This window comes from Hordeum vulgare, chromosome 3H (assembly GCF_904849725.1).
Source record: "Hordeum vulgare subsp. vulgare chromosome 3H, MorexV3_pseudomolecules_assembly, whole genome shotgun sequence".
NCBI lineage: Eukaryota > Viridiplantae > Streptophyta > Magnoliopsida > Poales > Poaceae > Hordeum > Hordeum vulgare.
The window spans coordinates 584,640,708-584,663,081 of NC_058520.1; the positions used below are offsets into that span (position 1 = coordinate 584,640,708).

Sequence of the window (22,374 nt, forward strand, 5' to 3'; positions counted from 1 at the left end):
CCTAATACCAAACAGACATCGCACCAAACCCTAACATCTAAAGCCGGATGCCCCAGCCCAGCCACATACCGTGACTAGGTCCAAACCGGTCCGACGCACAGGCCGTCGCCGCCGTCTTCCACCAACCCATCTTCAGAGTTGGTACTGATGCAGCGACCTTGCCAGGCCTGCCGTTGATGCCATCACGGTGCCAGACAGCTCCACCATCCTGCACGTATTCATCCACACGCGGCCGTCGGCGAAACTCCGCAGCACCATTCCGCCGGGATCCGCCATCGGCCTTGCGGTGAATGTAACACCGCTCTTCCTCTTGTCCCCTCCAGCCAGCACTTGCTCCAAAACGATGCCCCCAGCAGGGAAAACGACACCGAAAGCGTTGCCATGGTCCGGTCCGGTAGACCCAGATCTAGGGTTTCTCCCGGAACATCCCGATCAAGTTGACGTGACCTGCAACGACGATGCCTCAAGAAGGGAACGACGTCCGAGATGCCACCATCGTCCGCCAAGACCGCAGTCAGGCACGATTTTCACCGGAAGCCACGTCGTCCCGATCTCGTGGCTGGCTGGAACCGCGCGGAGCCTCGCCATGAAGACGTACGCCGCCGTCGGTGCTTCGGCAGAGATCTTTCATCCACTCACCGGTCCCCCAGGCGCCGCCGGTCAGCGCATGGCCACCCCACGGCGGATCCACCGATCGGGGCGTTGGATCCGCAGCCACCACCGCCACCATCTCCACACAGATCAGCCAACCCCGCCGGAAGGGGCACTGCCACCACCATCGTCCTTCAGGGCCGCCGCTCCGCCGGACATGGGGCTTCAGCCACCGCCACATCGCATAGGGTCGCCGCCCTTGGACTCCCACGTGAGGTGCCCCTGCTGCCTCAGATGGGATCCCGCAACAACCACCCGCCCCGCCACCGCGGCCCACGCTGGCGGCAGCGGCGGCAGGAGGAGGCACGAGGGGCGGCCTGCGGCGCAAGGGTTCAGGGGCCCCTAGCGTCGCCCAGGGGAGGCAACGCGAGGGGGCTAAATAATTTATGAGTTGGATTGTATTTTGCATCGTACATGGTTTCCTCTAAGCTCACATGTGAGATAAGATAAAATCACACACGATTTAGGACCCCTACACACACGTAGAAGTGCTCCAAATCGTTCCATTACGAGTGACGTGTGATTTTTGTCCTTTTCACCCATGATTTAGATCATATTGTGTGCTTTTCATGTACATCACAGACGGTTTCATTATGAGGCGGTTTCATTATGAGTGACGTGTGACTTTTGTTTTGTATCACACACACTTACTTAAATCGTTTGCACTTATATGGCCAGATTAAGGCAAATAAATGGATTTAAATTGTCCCGCAAAAAATAGATTGGCCACAATATGCAATTGAAAAAATAGTGTTTATAGGAACACTAGTACAAAAAGGTCCTTTTGTCCCGATTCATAAGGGCCTTCTGTCCCGGTTTTGGAACCGGGACTAAAAGATCGTTACTAATGCCCTCGGCCTTTAGTCCCGGTTCTTACACCAATCGGGACAGATGGGCCTCCACGTGGCCGATGCGGCCAGGCCAGGCAGGGGGGCCTTTAGTCCCGGTTGGTGACATCAACCGGGAACAAAAGGCATCCACGCGTCAGCACCTGGCTGAAGCTGAGGTTTTTTTTGAAAGGGGCTGGTTTAGGGGCTAATTTAGGTTGTTATATACACCAACCAAGGAGCATTCATGAGCAAGCACAAAAAGAAATAATTTTATCTTTCATCCATGAGCATCCATGAGCATGCACAAAATTTCATTAGGCACACCACCATAATACTTAAAAGTGCAGTAGCAGTTCAACACTATCGTACTTAAAAGGTTTACACTATAAAGATTAAAGCTCCATCAGGTTCTTAAGATCTTCACTCCTGCTTCTTCACCTTCTCCTTCATCATCACGATACTCGGAGGTGTGTCTGTCACCATACATCCATTGTCGGTTCATCTGCGTGCATTATATATAATTATGTGTGTCAAAAGTAAGAAAATCAGACAAGTATCTATCTAAAGTAAGAAAATCAGACAAGTCTCTATCTAAAGTAAGAAAATCAGAAAGAAGATAAGAACAAGAGGCTCACCACGGTGGTGCCGACGACGAGATCGACGCGGGCGATCAACGGCTGTGAAAACGGAGACGGGGCGTGACGGACCGCTAAATCTAGACAAATCTCGGGAAAAATGGAGCTGCGAGGTCGAGCCTCGAGAGGAGAAAGCTTAACTAGTGTGGCTCGGGGATTTCATCGAACACCTCATGTGCATAGGAGGTGAGCTAGAGCACCCAAATGCCCTCCCCTCCCCGGCCAGAAAAAACGGAGTGCTCTGCCGCGGCGATGGGTATATATAGGCAAATTATTTGTCCCGGTTCGTGGCATAAACCGGGACTAACGCCCCCCCCCCTTCTATACCGGTTCAAGGCACAAACAGGTACCAATGGATGTGAGCTAGGAGCGCGGCCCATTGGTCCCGGTTCGTGCCTAGAACCGGGACAAATGGGTCCATACGAACCGGGACCAATGCCCACAAGGCCCCGGTCGGCCCCCTGTGCTCATGAACCGGGACTAATGCCCCCCATGGGTCCCGGTTCATGAAGAACCGGGACTAATGGGCTGGTCAGGTCTGAACCAAAGCCCTGTTTTCTACTAGTGGAAGAGGATTCATCAAAATTTGCCACAATATGCAATTGAACAAATGATAGCTAAATTTCATAGATGCATTGACATATGAGTACAAAATTATAGTTTCTGAAAGAAGAACATATCACATCAAAAACAATGCATCGGTACGTACATGTTTAGGTATGAACACTAACTGAAATCATACTTATTATTGGTAAGGCATGCTGAAATGTTCAACATCTGGGGTGCCTTTCATATAGTGTTTGACGAAAACTTGCTGATAAATCTCCGAACAACCAACAATTTAGCTGCAAGAAGCACTTCATGGGTTATCTGTTTGAAGATGATCTGCAAGTTTTTAATATTAGAATGTGCCATACATGGAGTAGAAAATAGTAATTAATATATGGACTTACTAGTATTATCACCGTGTCGAGCCTCTGCTTGCCTGGTCGAGTCTCTAGGGTTGCAAACCCACACCACTCAAACACCTACTGCATAGAACCACCAATCATCTTCGACCGATGTTGAGTATCACGTCTCCATCAGACGACTAGTACCCAGTCCGATCCACATGTCTCTCGCTATCCAGCAAAATAGGCTTCGACTCTCCATGCATTTACGTCGTAGCCCCACCATCAGCACAAAGTGAAGTCTTTCGCTAGACTCCAGCTCCACCTTCAACATGACTTCATGTAGCTGCGTCATGCTTCCCCGCGTCCTGTCGACTTCAATCTCTCATGTGTACATTGCCTTGAATCAACACCGTGTCATAGTCTTGTCGAAGCCGCACAAACACTCAGGCCTGCACCACGTGTTTCCACGCCCCAGAAGTTGGCCACCATCAGCATCATGCTCCTATGTCGTCATCGTTGAAATCACTTTCACCTTCTGCTTTGACCGACAATCACATCGATCCGCCAGACAGTCCAGTCCGACCCAACCGAAATTATCCGGCTACAGCCATGTTCCACCCTGCGTCATGTCTGCTCACACTTCGTGTAAGGCTTGACGCCATGTCTATGCATAATCCTTCACCACATGCTCCAGACTTCACAAGCCTTATATGCACGTCGCTAACCTGTGCAACACATCCAAAAAAAACTGGATTTCTTGATAGTCTTCCTGAATACATCAAGCATATGTCTATAAACTTTCAACATTCCTTTTCTTTAATCATGTTGCATCCCAAAGCCACATTCATACCAATCCAGGTTGCATTTTTTTCCTCAACAAAATCTCACGTGCCTCAGCTTCTGGAATGCCACTCACCACGACAAGTCTCCCCGTGCGTACAACTCCCTTCCTTCGTGAAACCAGCTAGGGGCGCCCCGCTTGGAATGCGGGTAAATATATATGGGGAGTTATCTGCGCCGGCGCGCCGGCCCAAACTTTCGGCCGGCGGTGCGCGGGCCGCACGATCCACTAACCCCCGCGCGTCCGCACCGTTGGATCCGCATGCAACAATTTTTTTTCTTTTATACAGCAAAATTTCGATGCGATGCAGCAATTTTTTCAACGATTGCAACAAAAAACAAAATTTGTAGCAAAAAAAATATCTACGTGATCGTAGCAAAAAAAAATGAAGCTGATGGTACGTGGTAGCAAAAGTCAAACGCCGGTTGTAATAAATATTTACATGACGTGTATGCAACTTTTTGAGTGAACGGTTGAAGCAAAACATGATGCCGGTTGTAGTAAAAATTAACACGGTTGTAGCAAAAAGTAAAAAACATCGATTGTAAACGAAAAATCCGACGAACTATAGTTGCAACCAAATGTATATACAACTTTTTTACTGGGACAAAATGTAGTAAAAAAATGCTTGCAGCAAAAATGACGCTGGTTGCAACAAATTTAGACGAAAAATGTTACATCCACTAACCAAAGAAGCGCGTGGGTGCGAAAAATGTTGCATGGGCGCGCGCGAGGGGCGACCGGCGCGTCGGTTCGGCCGGCGCGCGGATGGAAAACGATTTCCAATTTATATACACGTATTTCTTTTACAGGTGTACATAACCAGTCCTATATGATTTCCAACTGGAAAAAACACGAGGGGCTGAGGTCTGTATATTTCACAGGTGTAGAATTGTGGGAAACGACATTCCAATCAGGAGCTAAGCCTCTTTGGGCAGCGCTCGATGCAGCCTTGGCCTGCCCGCCTTGGCCTGCCCGCCTCGCCTGCCTGGCCTCCACCATACAACCACACATGTCGTCGCATCTTGATCGATTTTGCCCATGCCTCCGCCGCCTCCGCCTTCGCTTGTACGTAGGCTTGACAATGTCTGGACTCATGTCGCTTCACGTTGCACTTCCACCATCAAATCCGGTCAGTACTCCTGCCGCACACGTGCGCCGCTATCCGCTCGAACCGATCTGCTGCTTCACGATTTCTCTTTCCGATCTCGTCGAGAACCACGTCGCACCGTGCTGCAATATCAAACTCGATACTTTCTATAGATCCACAATCCGCCTTTAAATAACCTATCTCTGATATCAATTGTTACGTAATTTCGGGTCCGCTAACACCATCATTTTCGATCCACGTGCGTTTACTAGGCTCAACCGAAAAACAACACCGTCTCCTTCCACAACCGATGTGGGACTAAACCTAACAATCCCTCCCTCACACATCGATCACCCATGGATGACCAACGTTTCCAATCCACCTATCATGACCGACCCTCGTGAGTCCATCGAGATTTATTTCAGGAATCTGGGCTCCGATACCAATTGTTACGCAATCACGGATCCGCTGACACCAGTGTTTTCGATCCACATGCATCCAATAGGCCCAACCAGAGAACAACACCAACTTATGAGAGGCCTGGGCCCTCTTCCCCCAAAAGACTCCGGTTAGGAGGGGACACCCTCGCCCTTATAAATCGTGTTATATCTGCTCTCATAACTGATGTGAGACTAAACCTAACATCTAACATTAACCCACAAACGCGATACTGTAACCGTCTGTGGACCGACCTGAACCAATATCACAATACTGATGCGAGAGCCACTCATCCAACCCTATACTTTATGTTGCCTTTATAATTGTGAAAAGTTGCCTTTCACTAACCTTCTGTCACATAGGAGACACAGCTAAATAGCCTTCCCCCAAATCATGTAACATGTTTAGAAATTGGCTTTTCTAAGGCATATTTAGATGTGTCTTAAGTATTGCGCATCTAAATCATATATCATTGATTTTACGTGAAGATTTGTATGGCTATTTGTTTTTCTTTTTTATGTCGATTGAGTCACTTAGATGTACAATACTTAGGGCATATCTAGATATGCCCTAGACAGGAAAAAAAACACTACGTGATGTACCTTCTTTGTTTTGGCGGAAGGCTAGTTTCCCCCAATGTGATTAGCTCCTTAGAGCATCTCCAACAGGCGCACTTCGCGCCACGCCCAAAAAATGCGTTTGCAGCGCGCGCTTCGGCTGGTTTAGCGCGGGGATAGGCGCTGGCTTCAGCAGCCGCGCTATAACGCAGTGCGCGCGCCGCTCCAGCAGTGCCCAAAAATGCAGCGCGCGCAGCACGCACAAACGACATATACATCCCATATACATTTCAAAAAATAGGCGCGCGAGGGCCGGCCGGACTGGGAAGGGATGGGGCGGAAGCGCGGCGGCGCGGGGAGGCCGGGGAAGCGCCTGAACGGTCGCCGGGGGGCGCGGGCGGCGCCCGCAGCGGAGACAGGCCGGGGAAGCGCCTGAGTGGTCGCCGGCGGGCGCGGGCGGCGACGGTGGCCCGGGGGTAGGCCGGGGAAGCGCTGATCGGTCGTAGGGGCGCGAGCGGCGCCGGCGGCGCAGTCGCATGAGGAAGGAGCAGGAGCGCGGGAGAGAGGAGGAGCGACCGCGGGAGAGTCGCGCGCGGGAGCCGGCGCAGCAAATAAGGGCGCGGGATTGCGTTTCGGCCAGCGCGCTGAAATGGAAATGGCGCGCGCGTCGTTTTTGCGCGCCCGCTGGAGCTGCCCGCCGCGTTGCGCGCGCGTTAAAACGGCCTTTTTTGCTGCGTGGCGCTTGTATAGCGCGCGTGTTGGAGATGCTCTTAGTAGCTTGCTTCGATTATCCGTCAAAGTGACCATATGCGTCACTAATTACTTTTAGCCTGCTTTTACCATCGGCCAAATAGTAAGGTAGCCTGTTTCCGCCATTTAGCTAGCTAATGTACGTGATTCGCAGGTTTCAATCCCCTAGCCATTTGGTGAGAGAACACCATCCGCCAAATGCAGAGTCATTTTTAGAAATGCTTCCGCCAGATGCTGCCTTTCAACATGCTAGCTTCCAGCAAATTAATTACCTAGCCGGCATCCTTCCATCACCCGGACCGAGAAAGGACACATGGTGCTTTCTGATTCACCATAAGGATGTTCAGACTCCTGCAAAGTCTCTTTGTTTGTCTTTGCTTTGCGGAACGACACGTACGAAGACGAGCGAATCGTTTGAGGGATGCGAAAACCGATGCAAGAGTGTGTTGGATGATACACTGTATGCAGATAGGACGGTCCATACATCTACCCAAAGTTTGAGAGTGCCCTACGAATGTTTGTGTGCAAGTGGTCAAAGGTTTTGCACAATAAAAAAGATAGATTTCACTTTATGTCACATGGCCGACCTAATTAACCGCCCTGCCTGCTATATACTCCCTCCGTTTTTAAATATAAGTCTTTTAAGATATTTCACTAGAAGCCTACATACGGAGTAAAATAAATAAATCTATACTATAAAATATGTCTATATACATCCGTATGTAGTTTATTAATGAAATCTGTAGAAAGACATATTTAGGAACGGGCAAGTATATGGTGGCCGCCCTGCCCTTACGCGATGCTAATTGTGCCTCAAGGCTGTGACTCTTAATTCAAAGTTGATTTACCGATCAAACACGACGAGATTTACTCCAGCTCCACTTGTTAGCATTCCTATCGATGACTTTTACCGTGCATGACATATTCTTACGAAATTTTCACAAACTGATCAGGGCCACAAACCGGTCCAACATACTCTTAGGATCGGTCTTTTTTTTAGCTTCTTGGACCTTATCATCAAAATTACGTAAAAACTCAAATTAACTCGTTTTACAGGAAACAGCCTAACTTATTTTCATCCGGGTCCTCTTCACAACAGAAAAAAAAAATGAGGGATGGGCAACTTTTTGCACAAGCTCATTTAAAAGCAAAAATGTATATCACAATGCCACACTTCTTTAAAAGTATTAAATGCAAAATGCCACTGCATAGCCCCTCACACCTGCAGGAAAAGCAATTCGCTCCTCTCCTTCAGTCGTCCGTGTTGCTCAATATAGAAGCTTAGGGTTCCTCCCGAGCCAGCCATCTCCGCCGATCCCCATCGACCCTCCTGCTCGCCGCCCCCGCCTTTGGCGCCGCCGACATGCAGGGCGGTTAGGCCTCTCTTGCCGCTGCACCTTCTTCGTTACGATGTAGCTCGCCTACCCTCCTCTCGGTCGTTACTGCCTTCCTCAGTTGCTTCAGCCGACAGCCCACTCAGGCAAACACCTCACTTCGACGCACGCCTTCCTCAGCGAAGCTATTGTCACTGTAGAATTTGATCAAACTGAATCTGCTATCGAGTTTCATGAGGTGATAGCATCGAGTCCAGTGAAGAAAACCAAGATGATCAGTGAACTTGTGTGTGCAGTACAACCAAAAACAAGAAATGCTAAGGCGAAGAAGGGTACACGGCGTGGTTGGAAGAGATAGAACTGTTGATCATTTGAAATTTATGACATGTAATAAAATTTGTTGGGCACTATGTACCCACATGTTTCCATCAGAACTTGTTTGGTTATTATTGTTTTCAAACTGAATTTTAAATTGGATGAAAAATAAAGAAATCGGTTTAAATTCAAATTTGGACTCAAGTTGAACTTTTGACTCGATGCTATCACAACAACTCAAATATAGTTGTTATGTCATCATTCTAAGCTCTTTTGTTAAGTTAGATTCGTAGTCATGAAAAATGTGTTTCAAACGACCTTATAAGGTAGGGTAAACGCCATTTTCTTGAAGGCATTTTCCATCAATTGTATATAAACCATGTTTATATTTATTTTTATTGCTTTGCAACATAATACGACTATGGACACAAGTTTTTTTTTTTGAATTATTTGTGCTCATTTGAAAAATTGTCAACTTTTTCACAAAAATGTTGACCGAGTCAAAATCAAAGTTTATATTTTTGTTTGCTAAGTATATGATGTAAATGACAATGTGCGCTGGTTTTATTATTTTTTTGATTTTTTTGAATTACTTATATTCAACCCTAGCTCATTTCGTCGATGTCGTGAACGTGTGAATTTTGGTTTTAAAATGTGCGTATAACAAGTTTGCATTTTTTATAGCACCTCAGTTGCATAAGTAGACCATGTGCGCTGGTTCTATATTTTTTGATTTTTTTTAATTAATTATGCTCTACCCTAGCTCATTTCATCAATACCGTGAATTGTGTGAAAAAGTTTCATTGAAACGTGGATATAACAAGAATCAATTTTTTTATAGCAACATAGTTGCATCAGTAGACAGTGAGCGAAAGTTTTATATTTTTTTGATTTTTTTTGAATTATTTGTGCTCAACCCTAACTCACTGAAACCTTAAACCCCGAAAACCCTAAAACCCCGGAAACCCCAGCCGAAACCCCGGAATAGTACATTGTACATTGTAACAAAATCCCATCTTCATGAAGGAATTTTCCATCAATTGTATATAAACCATGTTTATATTATTATTTTTTATTTCTTTGCAACACAATATGACTATGGGCACAAGTTTTTATTTTTTTTTTGATTTTTTCGAATTATTTGTGCTCATTTGAAAAATTATCAACTTTTTCGCAAAAACGTTGACCGACTCAAAATCAAAGTTTATATTTTTTTTGCTAAGTATGTGATGTAAAATGGCAATGTGCGCTGGTTTTATATTTTTTTAAATTACTTATGTTCAACCCTAGCTCATTTCGTCGATATCATGAACGCGAGAATTTTGGTTTTAAAATATGCATATAACAAGTTTGCATTTTTTTTATAGCACCTCAGTTACCCTAAACCCCAAAATCCCGAAAACCCCAGCCGAAACCCTGCCATGTTTAGAGCCGTTGATCGTTGAGAGTGAGCGGTTGGATCTGACGCCGATCCGCGAGTGCGCTCGTTCTACAAGCTGATTGGCTGGCAAGCTGGGGTTTGGATCGAGGGCCCGTGTGGCGTACAATCTAGACCGTTCAAGAAGATCCGACGATTGACAATGATGCGGTGCATGGATATGACGTATGCGCGTCTGACTTCGTGTGCTTCTTTGTTGCGTTCTTTTGCATGCATGCACGCGTTGCATCTGAGCCATTAGCAGCACATCAAGGGCCGCAGTCTGAATAGGGGCGTGTTCGACGCAGTATGAACGGCGTGCTCGACGCAGTTTGTGAATCGATGACGTGTACCCTTTGATCCAATAGGCAAACGCAAACGGCATCAGTTAATTACAGGCACGAAATCGACGAAGCGACGCAGCCCAAAACGCCTATTTAACCCCTCCTCTCGTACACATCTAACCTTCATCTTCCTCCTTCTCCCCAGCCCCTCTCATCACATCCAAGCCCCATCCAAGCAACCAAGCCCCCAACACAACCATGGAGTTCCACGGGCCGACGTTCCAAGCGCCCGGCACCGTACCGGAAAGGATGTATCCCGTCGGGGTCGTCGCCGAGAACCAGCTCCGGGTCTGGGCCATGTCCCGCTGACGGGGTGCACGGGAGTTTGCGGCGCTCTTCCTTCGCGCCCTGTATCGCCACCTCCCTGTGTGAACTCCCCAGATGTTCACCATCGACGGGCCCTGCCTAGGAGGAACTCGACTCCTTGTGCGCTTCCGCAACCCCTACGACGCGTATCACCTCCTCGGTCGTGTCTGGTTTGGGGGTGCGAGTTCATCTGCTTCACCACGTACAACATCTTCACCGACCTCGACAGCATCTGGCCCAACCAGCACGCCATGCACACTCTTCCCTACAACCTACCGGCCGCCGACGATGAGGAGTGAAGACGCGCGTCTCCATGTCGGGTTTATCCCGTTTATCATATGTTTTTTATCGTTTCTTGTCTATCGTCTTATCTATGCAAAAACTATCGTATCATTTTATGTAAGTTGTAGTCGTAATGTTGTGCCCGCTACTACTATCGTCTTAGGTACGTACTATATCTATGTGTTTATCTATGTGTCTATTGGTTGCCTCCATCGAATTGGTTTCATATGCGATGATAGTAGGGTGAGTAACAATATTTTTACTCTATTGGTTGCCTCCGGTAGTAATAGAATTCTGTTTGTTGGCTTGTTAATCTTGTTCACACGTCCTTGTTAGTTGCCATCATTTAGAAAAATCAAGATCGACAATGTACACGTTAGAGTAATGCACTACAAGTAAAAAAGCAATCGCTTCTGTTCAATTCACAATGGAAAGTGAAGGTAGTCTTCGGAGAGGAACTGGCTTGATCGTACGTGGTGAAGCAGATCACAATGGATAGGCCATAGCCTAGCTAGCCCAGCTAGCGCTGGTCAGCTTTGCTGACTTTGCGTGGTTGCATGTTTGGCTATAACGCATTAAGTAATCTGGCTAGAATGCCCAATGAGCACCAAGCAAAAAGTACGTGCATTGGCTTAGGTGACTTAGTTTTGGAAACAACCAAACAATTAAGGTGTTGGGGAACGTCGTATGGGAAACAAAAAATTTCCTACACGCACGAAGACCTATCATGGTGATGTCCATCTACGAGAGGGGATGTGTGATCTACGTACCCTTGTAGACCGTACAGCAGAAGCGTTAGTGAACGCGGTTGATGTAGTGGAACGTCCTCACGTCCCTCGATCCGCCCCGTGAACCGTCCCGCGATCAGTCCCACGATCTAGTGCCGAACGGACGGCACCTCCGCGTTCAGCACACGTACAGCTCGACGATGATCTCGGCCTTCTTGATCCAGCAAGAGAGACGGAGAGGTAGAAGAGTTCTCCGGCAGCGTGACGGCGCTCCGGAGGTTGGTGATGATCTCGTCTCAGCAGGGCTCCGCCCGAGCTCCGCAGAAACGCGATCTAGAGGTAAAACCGTGGAGATATGTGGTCGGGCTGCCGTGGCAAAGTTGTCACAAATCAGCCCTAAAACCTCCGTATATATAGGGGGAAGAGGGGGAGCCTTGCCTTGGGGTCCAAGGACCCCTAAGGGCTTCGGCCGAGCCAAGGGGGGCAGCCCTCCCCTTCCAAACCGAGTCCAACTAGGTTTGGAAGGAGGAGTCCTTCCCATTTTTCCCACCTCCTCTTTTTTTTCTTTTCTCTTTGATTTTTCTTCCTATGGCGCATAGGGCTCTTTTGGGCTGTCCCACCAGCCTACTAAGGGCTGGTGCGCCACCCCCAATGCTTATGGGCTTCCCCGGGGTGGGTTGCCCCCCCCCCCGGTGAACTCCCGGAACCCATTCGTCATTCCCGGTACATTCCCGGTAACTTCGAAAACCTTCCGGTAATCAAACGAGGTCATCCTATATATATCAATCTTCGTTTCCGGACCATTCCGGAAACCCTCGTGACGTCCGTGATCTCACCCGGGACTCCGAACAACATTCGGTAACCAACCATATAACTCAAATACGCATAAAACAACGTCGAACCTTAAGTGTGCAGACCCTGCGGGCTCGAGAACTATGTAGACATGACCCGAGAGACTCCTCGGTCAATATCCAATAGCGGGACCTGGATGCCCATATTGGATCCTACATATTCTACGAAGATCTTATCGTTTGAACCTCAGTGCCAAGGATTCATATAATCCCGTATGTCATTCCCTTTGTCCTTCGGTATGTTACTTGCCCGAGATTCGATCGTCAGTATCCGTATACCTATTTCAATCTCGTTTACCAGCAAGTCTCTTTACTCGTTCCGTAATACAAGATCCCGCAACTTACACTAAGTCACATTGCTTGCAAGGCTTGTGTGTGATGTTGTATTACCGAGTGGGCCCCGAGATACCTCTCCGTCACACGGAGTGACAAATCCCAGTCTCGATCCATACTAACTCAACGAACACCTTTGGAGATACCTGTAGAGCATCTTTATAGTCACCCAGTTACGTTGCGACGTTTGATACACACAAAGTATTCCTCTGGTGTTAGTGAGTTATATGATCTCATGGTCATAGGAACAAATACTTGACACGCAGAAAACAGTAGCAACAAAATGACACGATCAACATGCTACGTCTATTAGTTTGGGTCTAGTCCATCACGTGATTCTCCTAATGACGTGATCCAGTTATCAAGCAACAACACCTTGTTCATAATCAGAAGACACTGACTATCTTTGATCAACTGGCGAGCCAACTAGAGGCTTGCTAGGGACAGTGTTTTGTCTATGTATCCACACATGTAAATGAGTCTTCATTCAATACAATTATAGCATGGATAATAAACGATTATCTTGATACAGGAATTATAATAATAACTATATTTATTATTGCCTCTAGGGCATAATTCCAACATAAGGTTACGTGACTTAGTTCTGGCTGCGCATGGGGAAGGACCAATGAGTAAGTCAAGGAAACAACCAAACACATTGTGAATGCTCTCTGTGTTACTTCATGAATAAAATATTTGACACAAATACTTCGGTCAACAATGCATGCAACTCGTAACAAAACATTTATGAAGTACATATTACAAACATGAAAACAAATCAAATTATTTAGGACCTAAGACAAGTAAAACCATATTTTTGAAATAAAAACAAGTCAAATCTAGGCAGGTGGGTTTGTTTTCTATGTGGGCCTGATTTGTCGGCCCAACATCTATTAGGCAGTTCAGATTTATTTTTTTCGTGTAACTGCACTCTTTGAGCCTGCTTATTCCTCAACTTCAGCGTCATGGCCCAACGTCTATTCGCCAGCCCACAACTAATTTTTTTTCTACTGAAACTGAACTTTGGTCTCACACTTGCTAACTGAAGAACTCGAAATGCATATTCAAATTTCAAATTACCCACTTCACTGAAGAACTTAAGAAATTTCTGCTTACACTCTGTACATGAAACTAGCTTGCTTACACTTTTGTCCATTCTAACGACGGATGAACAAGAGGAAAAGAAATAACAGAACAATGATACATAAAATGAGATTTGCTTGCTTATGCAAATCCACCATCTGCCTTAGAAGCTTCTTTACCTTCTTCAATTCCTCGTTTACTTCGGCCTCCACGGGAAGTTCAACAAGGGCAGCCCGTTCAGCAATCCGCGTAATCCTCGCCGTAGGCATGGGTCTCTCCACCCACGCTCATCTGCCCGAGCTGAAAGTGGGTCTCTCCACAGCAAACGTCCCCAAAATTAGATGCCGGATTGCGGCATCACTCATATCAATGTGGCCCTCAGATTCAAGCCTATCAACGTACTGATCGATTCACTCAAAATGGGAACATTTCTTCAGCATCTGAAAACAGTAACATGACCCTAGATTTCAAATTCGAGGAGAAAAAAAAGGCAATTTGGATAAATTTGAACAAAAGATTACGACATTGCGGGGAAGGAACTGAGATCTTACCTTGCCATCCCGTCCCATCATTGGAATGCTCAAGCATGACACAAAATGTCGCCCGAGGTTGCCATTCTCGTCAGTTTTACTGATCATCCACTTAAGAGCCTCTGGCGGCCGTGGGCAGTCCGGGCACCTTCTCATCGGAACTGCACCATACTCTGGCCATCTTGACTGCGTGGCGGAGGAGCTGGACATCCTGTGCGCCGTCGCCGGAGATGGGGCGGAGAAGAGGAAGATTGGGGAAAGGGGAATAAATGGCACAGGCACTAGCTCGGGCACGGGCGCAGCTCTATTATAGATTCCGCCAGGTGGATCCCACGCTGCTGAGGTGGATAAGTTGTGGGTCCAAGCGTCACATAACCCTAACAGCTAACGATCAATTCTGTTTAAGGGCCATGTTGGCCGTGAGCTATTTTCTCCCTTCAAACCATCTCATGGGAGCTATTTCATCAAAAGATGTCGCACTGCTTCCAATTCAACGGAAAGATGTCGCATTTGAGCTATTGGCCCCTCCCATTCATCCTCCCCCAGGCGTTGGCTGTAAGCTCCACCAGCGTCACGTATATCAACATTGGCTCCCCTGGCGTTGGCTGTAAGCTCCACCAGCGTCACGTATATCAACATTGGTTCCCCTGTCTTCTATCCCCATGATGAATTCTTGCCCTTTTAAGTTTTTCGGTTTGTACACACGTCACATTGTGAGTACAGCAACACTGGCGTGGCATACAGCTTGAAAAATGCGTAGAACAACATTGGCGTCTCATACAGCTTGAAAATAACTGTTCTCAAGATCACATGTGAAACAATGATCTTCATTTTGTACAACTATAACAATTTATGCCTGACATAACGAGTTATGATGTTTGAAAATCGATTTTATATTCATACAGACGTACACACACAAAACCATGATTAAAAATAACTCAATTTCATTTAATCGAACAACACTGCAGTCCAAGGACATTACAGATTTTGCACTGTGTATATGACAAAAAGTTGAAGAGACAATAACCGAAAAGAACCGACTGACGTATTATCTGGAGCTTATTTCCACATGAACTTATTTACACACAGCATAGTTCGAAAGAACTGACCCTTAGCTGGCATCGCATGAGCATGCTAGAGAGGCCAACGGCAAGCCAATAGTCAAAAGTAAAAATAATAAAAGACACATATGTCACCCTCTGTTGCTTCTTTTCTCATGCGGTCATGCATGCCACTGAAATACAGTCAGCACTCAGCGCGATCTCATCTTTAGTCTTTATAGATCCTTTCGGGGTTGATATCTGATTACTGTGAGCAAAGCAGCAAATGATAGTTATTCTTTATAGATTCTTGGTGATTAGTAATGAATGTCTTTAAGCAAAGGAGCACACCATGAAAAAAGCTGTCTGCCACCATTCATATATTCTCCTTGCACAGTAGCTAACCTGTTAGACGTGGAAGTTGTCCATATAGTCCGCCTGTCTCTATGATTACGAAGATTTGCTAGCTATATATATAGTCGATCGCCCACTTCTCAGTCTGCCCTGCCTTAGCTTAAGGACCTAATTTTGCATCAATGGAATAAAGCTTTTGCTTCAAAAGAGCAGGCAGCATACAACGCCGGCCATGACCATCACGCCAAGCTCGCAATCCCATAACTCCCACCGACTACCAATATTCTTAGTCCTCCTCCTCCACCTTGCATCATCATCATCAAGGAGCTTGATCCTAGAGGCTGCAGCAGCAGCAGAAGAAGAAGATGAGCAGCGGTCAATCACGCTTCCGGGTTGCCCCGAGAGGTGCGGCGATACTCCCATCCCCTTCCCATTCGGCACGAAGCCCGGCTGCTTCCGCGAAGGTTTCCAGGTCACCTGCAACGACTCTTTCACTCCCCACCGTGCCTTCCTCGCCTACACCGGAGTTAACCAGCACATAGCCGAGATATACTACAAGGTGGGGTGGCACTATCCTGTCTGGAGGATCGACCATGACAACACGGCCCTGGAGCTCATAGACATATCGGTGACCAAGGGCGAGGCGCGCGCTTATGGCCTCGTTTCGTCCCTCTGCAACGCCGCCAACCTCAGCGGTGACTACGTCGCCAAGTGCCAGAACTTGGCGCTGGGCGAGAGGGGCCCGTTCATTTTGTCGGTCACGCGCAACCTCCTCGTCGGCGTAGGCTGGAGGGTGGAGCCCAAGATCATGAGCTACCTGTGGTCAGCGTACCGGAACTCCACCTATGAGTTCTCGCTCGCCTGCCTCTCGGACCTCATGGGCATGCCCAAGCTCCTGCAGCTGGCGACTAACGGGTCATGCTCTAGCCGGGGCTGCTGCCAGGCCGCGCTGCCGGAGGCGGCTCCGCTCACCGATTTCGGGACGTGGTTCAGCATCGATGAAAACCCCATGTGGCAGACCAACCCGTGCAGCTACGCCATGGTGGTGGAGAGCGAGTGGTACAGCTTCTCCACGCCGGACCTGTACGGCGTCGAGGTGCTGCCCAGGAGGTACCCAAGGGGCGTCCCCTTCGTGCTCGACTTCTCCATCCGGAACGGTGCATGTCCGGGTAAAGGCCAGAAACCACCCCGGGACTACGCCTGCGTCAGCGGCAACAGCTATTGCGCCAACGCCAGTGGTGGTGCTGCCCATGGCTATGTCTGCAGGTGCTTGGAACATTACGATGGCAACCCTTACATCGCCAATGGATGCCAAGGTGTAGCCTTAATTCGTACTAGCATCCCTTTTTTACTACAGATCTCAAACTTTTGTTGCTGTTGCAAAAAACAGATTCCAGAACTTTAACCTTTCTCTTTTGTTTTTCTTCAGACATCGACGAGTGCAGGCTTCGAAAACTGAATCCCGAGCTGTATCCTTGTTCGACTGACGGAATTTGCAAGAATAGGCTGGGAGGCTATGATTGTCCATGTAAACCCGGAATGAAAGGCGATGGCATAAAAGGAACTTGCACGGATAAATTCCCCCTTGCAGCACGGGTCATTGTAGGTAAGCACAAAGACATCACTCACAAAATCGATTATAACCATCTTTTAGCTAGTAAGCACACGGTCTCAATCTAGCATCTATTGAGATTTTTTTTTCTTTCTTTCCTCAGTTTTTAATGTGTACATATTTTTGTTATATATGGGGTATCAGTTAGTGTTTAGTCCAAATGTGTCTTATTTTATAAGTCCATAGCTAAGAAATATGTATGGGGTTTTATATATGCATGGGGTATGGTTTCTTATAAAAGAACGTTGAAACCTGCCTCCGTGTTGTTACGATGCAAACAGTGGGGGAGCCAGGACCCAGGCCCCAGGGCCCAGACCTGGGTCGTGGCGAAGGATTTCTGCCTACTAGAGGGCTATAGTAATGTATTGTAGGTATAGTGCATGAAGAGGGCTGGGGGCATGATGATGGGCTGGCTCCGCCCCTGGATGGAGACGACCATGTGATTTAATTTGAGTGGTCAGACTGGAGTATGAGTTGTGAAGGTGGATGGGGAAAACAAATCTTAGATTTTAGAGCTTCTTTGATTCACATGATTATAAAACATGGGAATAGGAAAGGATGCAATTACAGACTACTTGGGAAGAACAAACTTCTCGCTTTGACGTCGCCCCTCGGTGAAGGTGGCGGTGAGGATCTGCTACCTCACATCGGTGTGAGGGACTCTAGAAGCCAGGGCGGCGACCTTGGGTGTAGATGGCGACATTGATCTCTCCGGTGGATGGCGCATGCGTTGGCCGTCCTTAAGGCCGCGTGGGCGGTGTGAGGGCAGTAAGGTCATGCTGCAACAGCAGGCGGCTCTTCTTCCTCCGGCCCCTTCCCCGTGCAGTGGTCTCCTCTCATCGATCTGGGTTGGCTCGTCATATCTGGCCGTCGAGGATAGGGTGGAAGAGCCTTGGAACGGTTGAAATCCCTGGTCAATTTCGCGTCGACCTCGATGGCGGCGATCAATTTTGCGTCGACCTCGACGGCGGCATTGCTCTGATGTTGTTCCCATCTTGAGGGCGGTTCAAGCTTCCAGATCCACCCCTTCCTCCTCATTCCTTCTCCGAGCAAAGTTCTTGGCCTTTGGCAGAACGGTGCAGGCGTTCCGACGTCTTGGTCCTTCCTGGAGGCACTATTCAAGGGGTGGATGGGGGTTGTGGTCCTGGTGAGTGGTGGTTGGTGGTTGCGGCTGTGCTTGGCTCCCCAGGCTGCGTGCGTTGGTGGTCATGTGTGGTCTCCTCTGGACAGGGTTCAGGTGACATGTCACCGTGTACCTTGCGGCCTAAATTCAAATTTAAACATTGCGAAAAAATTTGAAAAAAATCATGCATGTTCACAACACATATTAAGATACTCCTAAAAAATTCAGATCAAAATTCGAAACATACATCGACAAACAAAAAAGAGAAACTCAGATATGAATAGTATACACAGAACCATTGCGAACTATTCATGACAGATTTCTCTTTTTTGTTTCTCGATGTATGTTTCGAATTTTAATCTGAATTTTTTAGGGGTTATCTTAATATGTGTTGTGAACATGCTTGATTTTTTTAGATTTTTTCGCAATGTTTAAATTTAAATTTTGGCCGTAAGGCACACGGTGACATGCAAACGTGCATGTCACCTGATCCCTGTCCGTCTCCTCGGTGGTGGTGAGCCGAGGCGGCGGGCGGCGGAGTCGACATCTTCCTTCGAGCGGTCTGGATCTTCATGCCCACACCAATTGTTGTCATCGGGTAGCTTTGGTTCCGTCGTTCCGGCTTCGTGAGATCTGTAGATCTGTAGTAGCTCGATCGCTGCTTCTTTTGGTGCTCTGCTCACTGTTCGTAGTGATATGTGCACATATTTTTAAGTTTTTTGTGTCGTTACCTCTGTTTTTTAGCACCTATGTATCCTAGCCGGTTGATGGATTCATTAATGCCTTTTCTCTAAAAAACATGCAATTATAATGTGATGTCCATTTGGATACTACATGATTTTGGTTTATCTAATCACATCATAGGAAAAAACAAAGGAGGTATTTCGAGATAACTGACAGGATGAAGTTCTTCTTTTAAATGTAGTGTAAACTAGTTCTTCGTAAAAATATAAATGATTCAGTCGTACAAATCAACTCCAACGTTGAAATTCTCTCAAGGATTCTTATCCTCTACAATTCCTATAAGAATCCTTTGAACCAAAGGGGTCCTTACAAGGAAATCCTCGGATGTTGTGGGTAAATTTATTTGGCTTCCACTTAGCTATCGGCCTATTGTCTCTTATTATTACGCACCCGTAAAGAATGATTCGTCCGTGATAATATTTCTGAATTCTCTGTTGTATTGTTCTCCGTAGTAGTGACACACTCAGAGTAAAAAAAAAGGACAGCCCGGTGCATGTTGCTCCCGCTTGCGCAGGGTCCGGGGAAGGGTCAAAAATGATTGTTTAATTTTTATATTCTCTTATGCAGATAGTTGAAGTTATTCAAAGTATTAGTGATACAAAATCAGTTTGTTTTATGTCCATGTAGGTGGAATATGTGGTATTTTTAGCATTGCAGCTATATCATTCCTTATTCTTCTTCGCAAAGAGAAACAAAAGACAAGAGAGTTTTATCAGAAGAATGGTGGGCTTACATTAGAGAAGGCAAAATTCATAAAACTTTTCAAAAAGGAGGATCTCAAGCCAATTCTGAAGAGTAGCAATCTCATTGGAAAAGGTGGCTTCGGCGAAGTTTATAAGGGCTTTCTTGATAATGAAGAAGTTGCAGTGAAGAAGCCGATTAGTGGTACTATGCTAGAGAATGAACAGTTTGCAAATGAAGTCATCATTCAGTCTCGAGTAATCCACAAGAACATCATTAGGCTCATAGGTTGTTGCCTAGAAGTTGATACCCCAATGCTGGTCTATGAGTTTCTCTCCAATGGTAGCCTTTATGACATTCTTCACAGCAAAAAGAAGGTTTCTCTCACTTTGGGTGTGCGTTTAAGTATTGTTGTAGAATCAGCAGATGGTCTGGTCTATATGCACTCAAAAACCAACACCAAAATCATACATGGTGATGTTAAACCTGCAAATATACTCTTGGATGATAAGTTTGCGCCAAAGATCTCAGACTTTGGCATATCAAGGTTGATTGCAAGAGACAAAAAACACACTGGATCTATCATTGGTGACATGAGTTATATGGATCCAGTATATGTACAAACAGGCCTACTGACCGACAAAAGTGACGTCTACAGTTTTGGTGTTGTCATATTGGAACTTATTAGTGGGAAGAAAGCCACACATTCTGATGGCAGCAGCTTAGTAAACAATTTCCTTGAAACTGGGAAGAAAAAGAACAAAGCGACAGAGTTGTTCGACAAGGAAATTGCTGTGGCTGGAGACTTGGATATTCTTGATAGTTTGGCGGGGCTTGCTGTGGAATGTCTTAACCTTGATGTGGATCAAAGACCATCGATGACAGAGGTACTAGAGCGCCTTCTCATAATAAATCAGTCTCATAAGTCCTAACTTGTTTCCATGTATATGTCGTGTCAAATAAGAGGTGGTGATGTTTATCTTATATTGTTGTCGTGAACTAAATCCTATAAGGTAGAACCAAAGTAGGTTTCACATTGGTTCCTAGTAATTTTGGAATGTAAATATTTGAGTTAGTGTGTGAAATGTGACTGTCGCCCTCTTCGTGAAGGCGTTGCTGTTGAAGAACCTTAACTAATTAAAAACAACATCCTTACAATCGTTTATTACATAGAGTGCTATGCAGGATGGAACACTATCGAAACTAAATTTTGCAATCTCATGTGCGACCCTACTAGCCAGCCTATCAATCTTTACGATCTTGAGATCCTGAATGAACTTTGAGACACTTAGAACTCCTTTTTCAGATACATAATAGGAGATATGTCCATGGATTCATTTGCCAAAAGCTATGCAACAAAGGAACAATCAGTTTCCAAGATAATTGGTTTGTGGAGAGTAATATCTATGTATAGAGCAGCAAGGCATGCACGGAGTTTTGCTTCATCCGCACAATAACACCAATGGATAAATTCCCATGAGGAGACCAAGACTTCGCCTAGATGGTTCGTGGCGACAACCCCAACACTCGCAACTCTCACACTCTCCACAAAACTTGCATCCACGTTAATTTTTGTGTACTCAGTAGTCGGCCGTTTCCAAAAACACGATCATTTGCGGACGGAATGACATAGGTCCAAGCGTGTGTTACCGACTTACCTTTGTCTGTTTTTCGTTTTCAGTGAGATTTCAGTGAAATTCACTGAATTTCATTAATTTCAGTAGACACTGAAATATTACGTTTCAGCCAAAATATTTCAGCAATTTCAGTAGTACACTGGAAATCAAATATTTTTCATAAATTTCAAATATTTAATTAAATTCAAGTGAATATTTCGGCCCTTTGGCCGAAATGCAAACTGAAATTACTGAATTTCATTGAATTTCAGTGATTTTGGTTGGTGCTGAAATTTTTTATAAACTGAAACTGAAAACTTGGCCACCGGAGTGGCCTAAAGAGAAAGTTCTCAAATAGTTTTGCACATACATAATAGAGTCGGAAACAGATTATTTCCCCCTTTGAAAAATCAAGTCGTTTCTTGGGTGCCAAGCTCTCCAGAACATGAATAACACCTGCTCGCGTGCCACTGAAGCCAGCTGATCAAGCTGAATAAGGAACCAGTCCGGCCCCGTAAATCTAAAAAACTTCTCATCTGGGATGTTCCACACTTAACCCAAAGTGGACAGGAAACCACGCGCCTTTGGCCAAGTCACAAGAGCATAGAAAATACTATCATCCTGTAACACCACATATAGAACACTACCTGCCATAGTTTCTTGACGGGAAACTCTATTTTCCTGAACCGCTAAACTGTTTGACGCTGCTCGCCAGAAAAGAAAAAAAACTATTTTTTTGTGGAACATTCGTCTTCCAAATAACATCCCACAATCTTTTTCCATATTACCGGGATTTCTGGACATACCAGAATCGCCCTTCTCTCTACAAGGCTACAAGGCAGTCTGCACGCACTTTTTTTCACAGAAAACATGCCATTTTTCTAAAAGTGCCAGACATTTAGATCACCCTCTCCCACATGGATACCAGAATCGCCCTTCTCTCTACAAGGCTACAAAGCTTTAGAATCTCTTCGCCATCATGGTGGTAGAACAAGT

The 22,374-nt window shown here is 46.3% G+C and overlaps 1 protein-coding gene across 1 annotated transcript; it reads left to right on the top strand.

The window, feature by feature from the left end:
• The first annotated feature begins 15,738 nt into the window (after nucleotides 1–15,738).
• Nucleotides 15,739–21,419, top strand: LOC123445365 (wall-associated receptor kinase 4-like). Its single transcript, XM_045122338.1, has 4 exons — nucleotides 15,739–16,918; nucleotides 17,032–17,208; nucleotides 19,709–20,649; nucleotides 21,069–21,419. Exons 1-4 carry the CDS (start codon nucleotides 15,835–15,837, stop codon nucleotides 21,174–21,176), a joined length of 2,310 nt encoding a protein of 769 aa, XP_044978273.1. The 5' UTR covers nucleotides 15,739–15,834; the 3' UTR covers nucleotides 21,177–21,419.
• The last annotated feature ends 955 nt before the right edge of the window (nucleotides 21,420–22,374 follow it).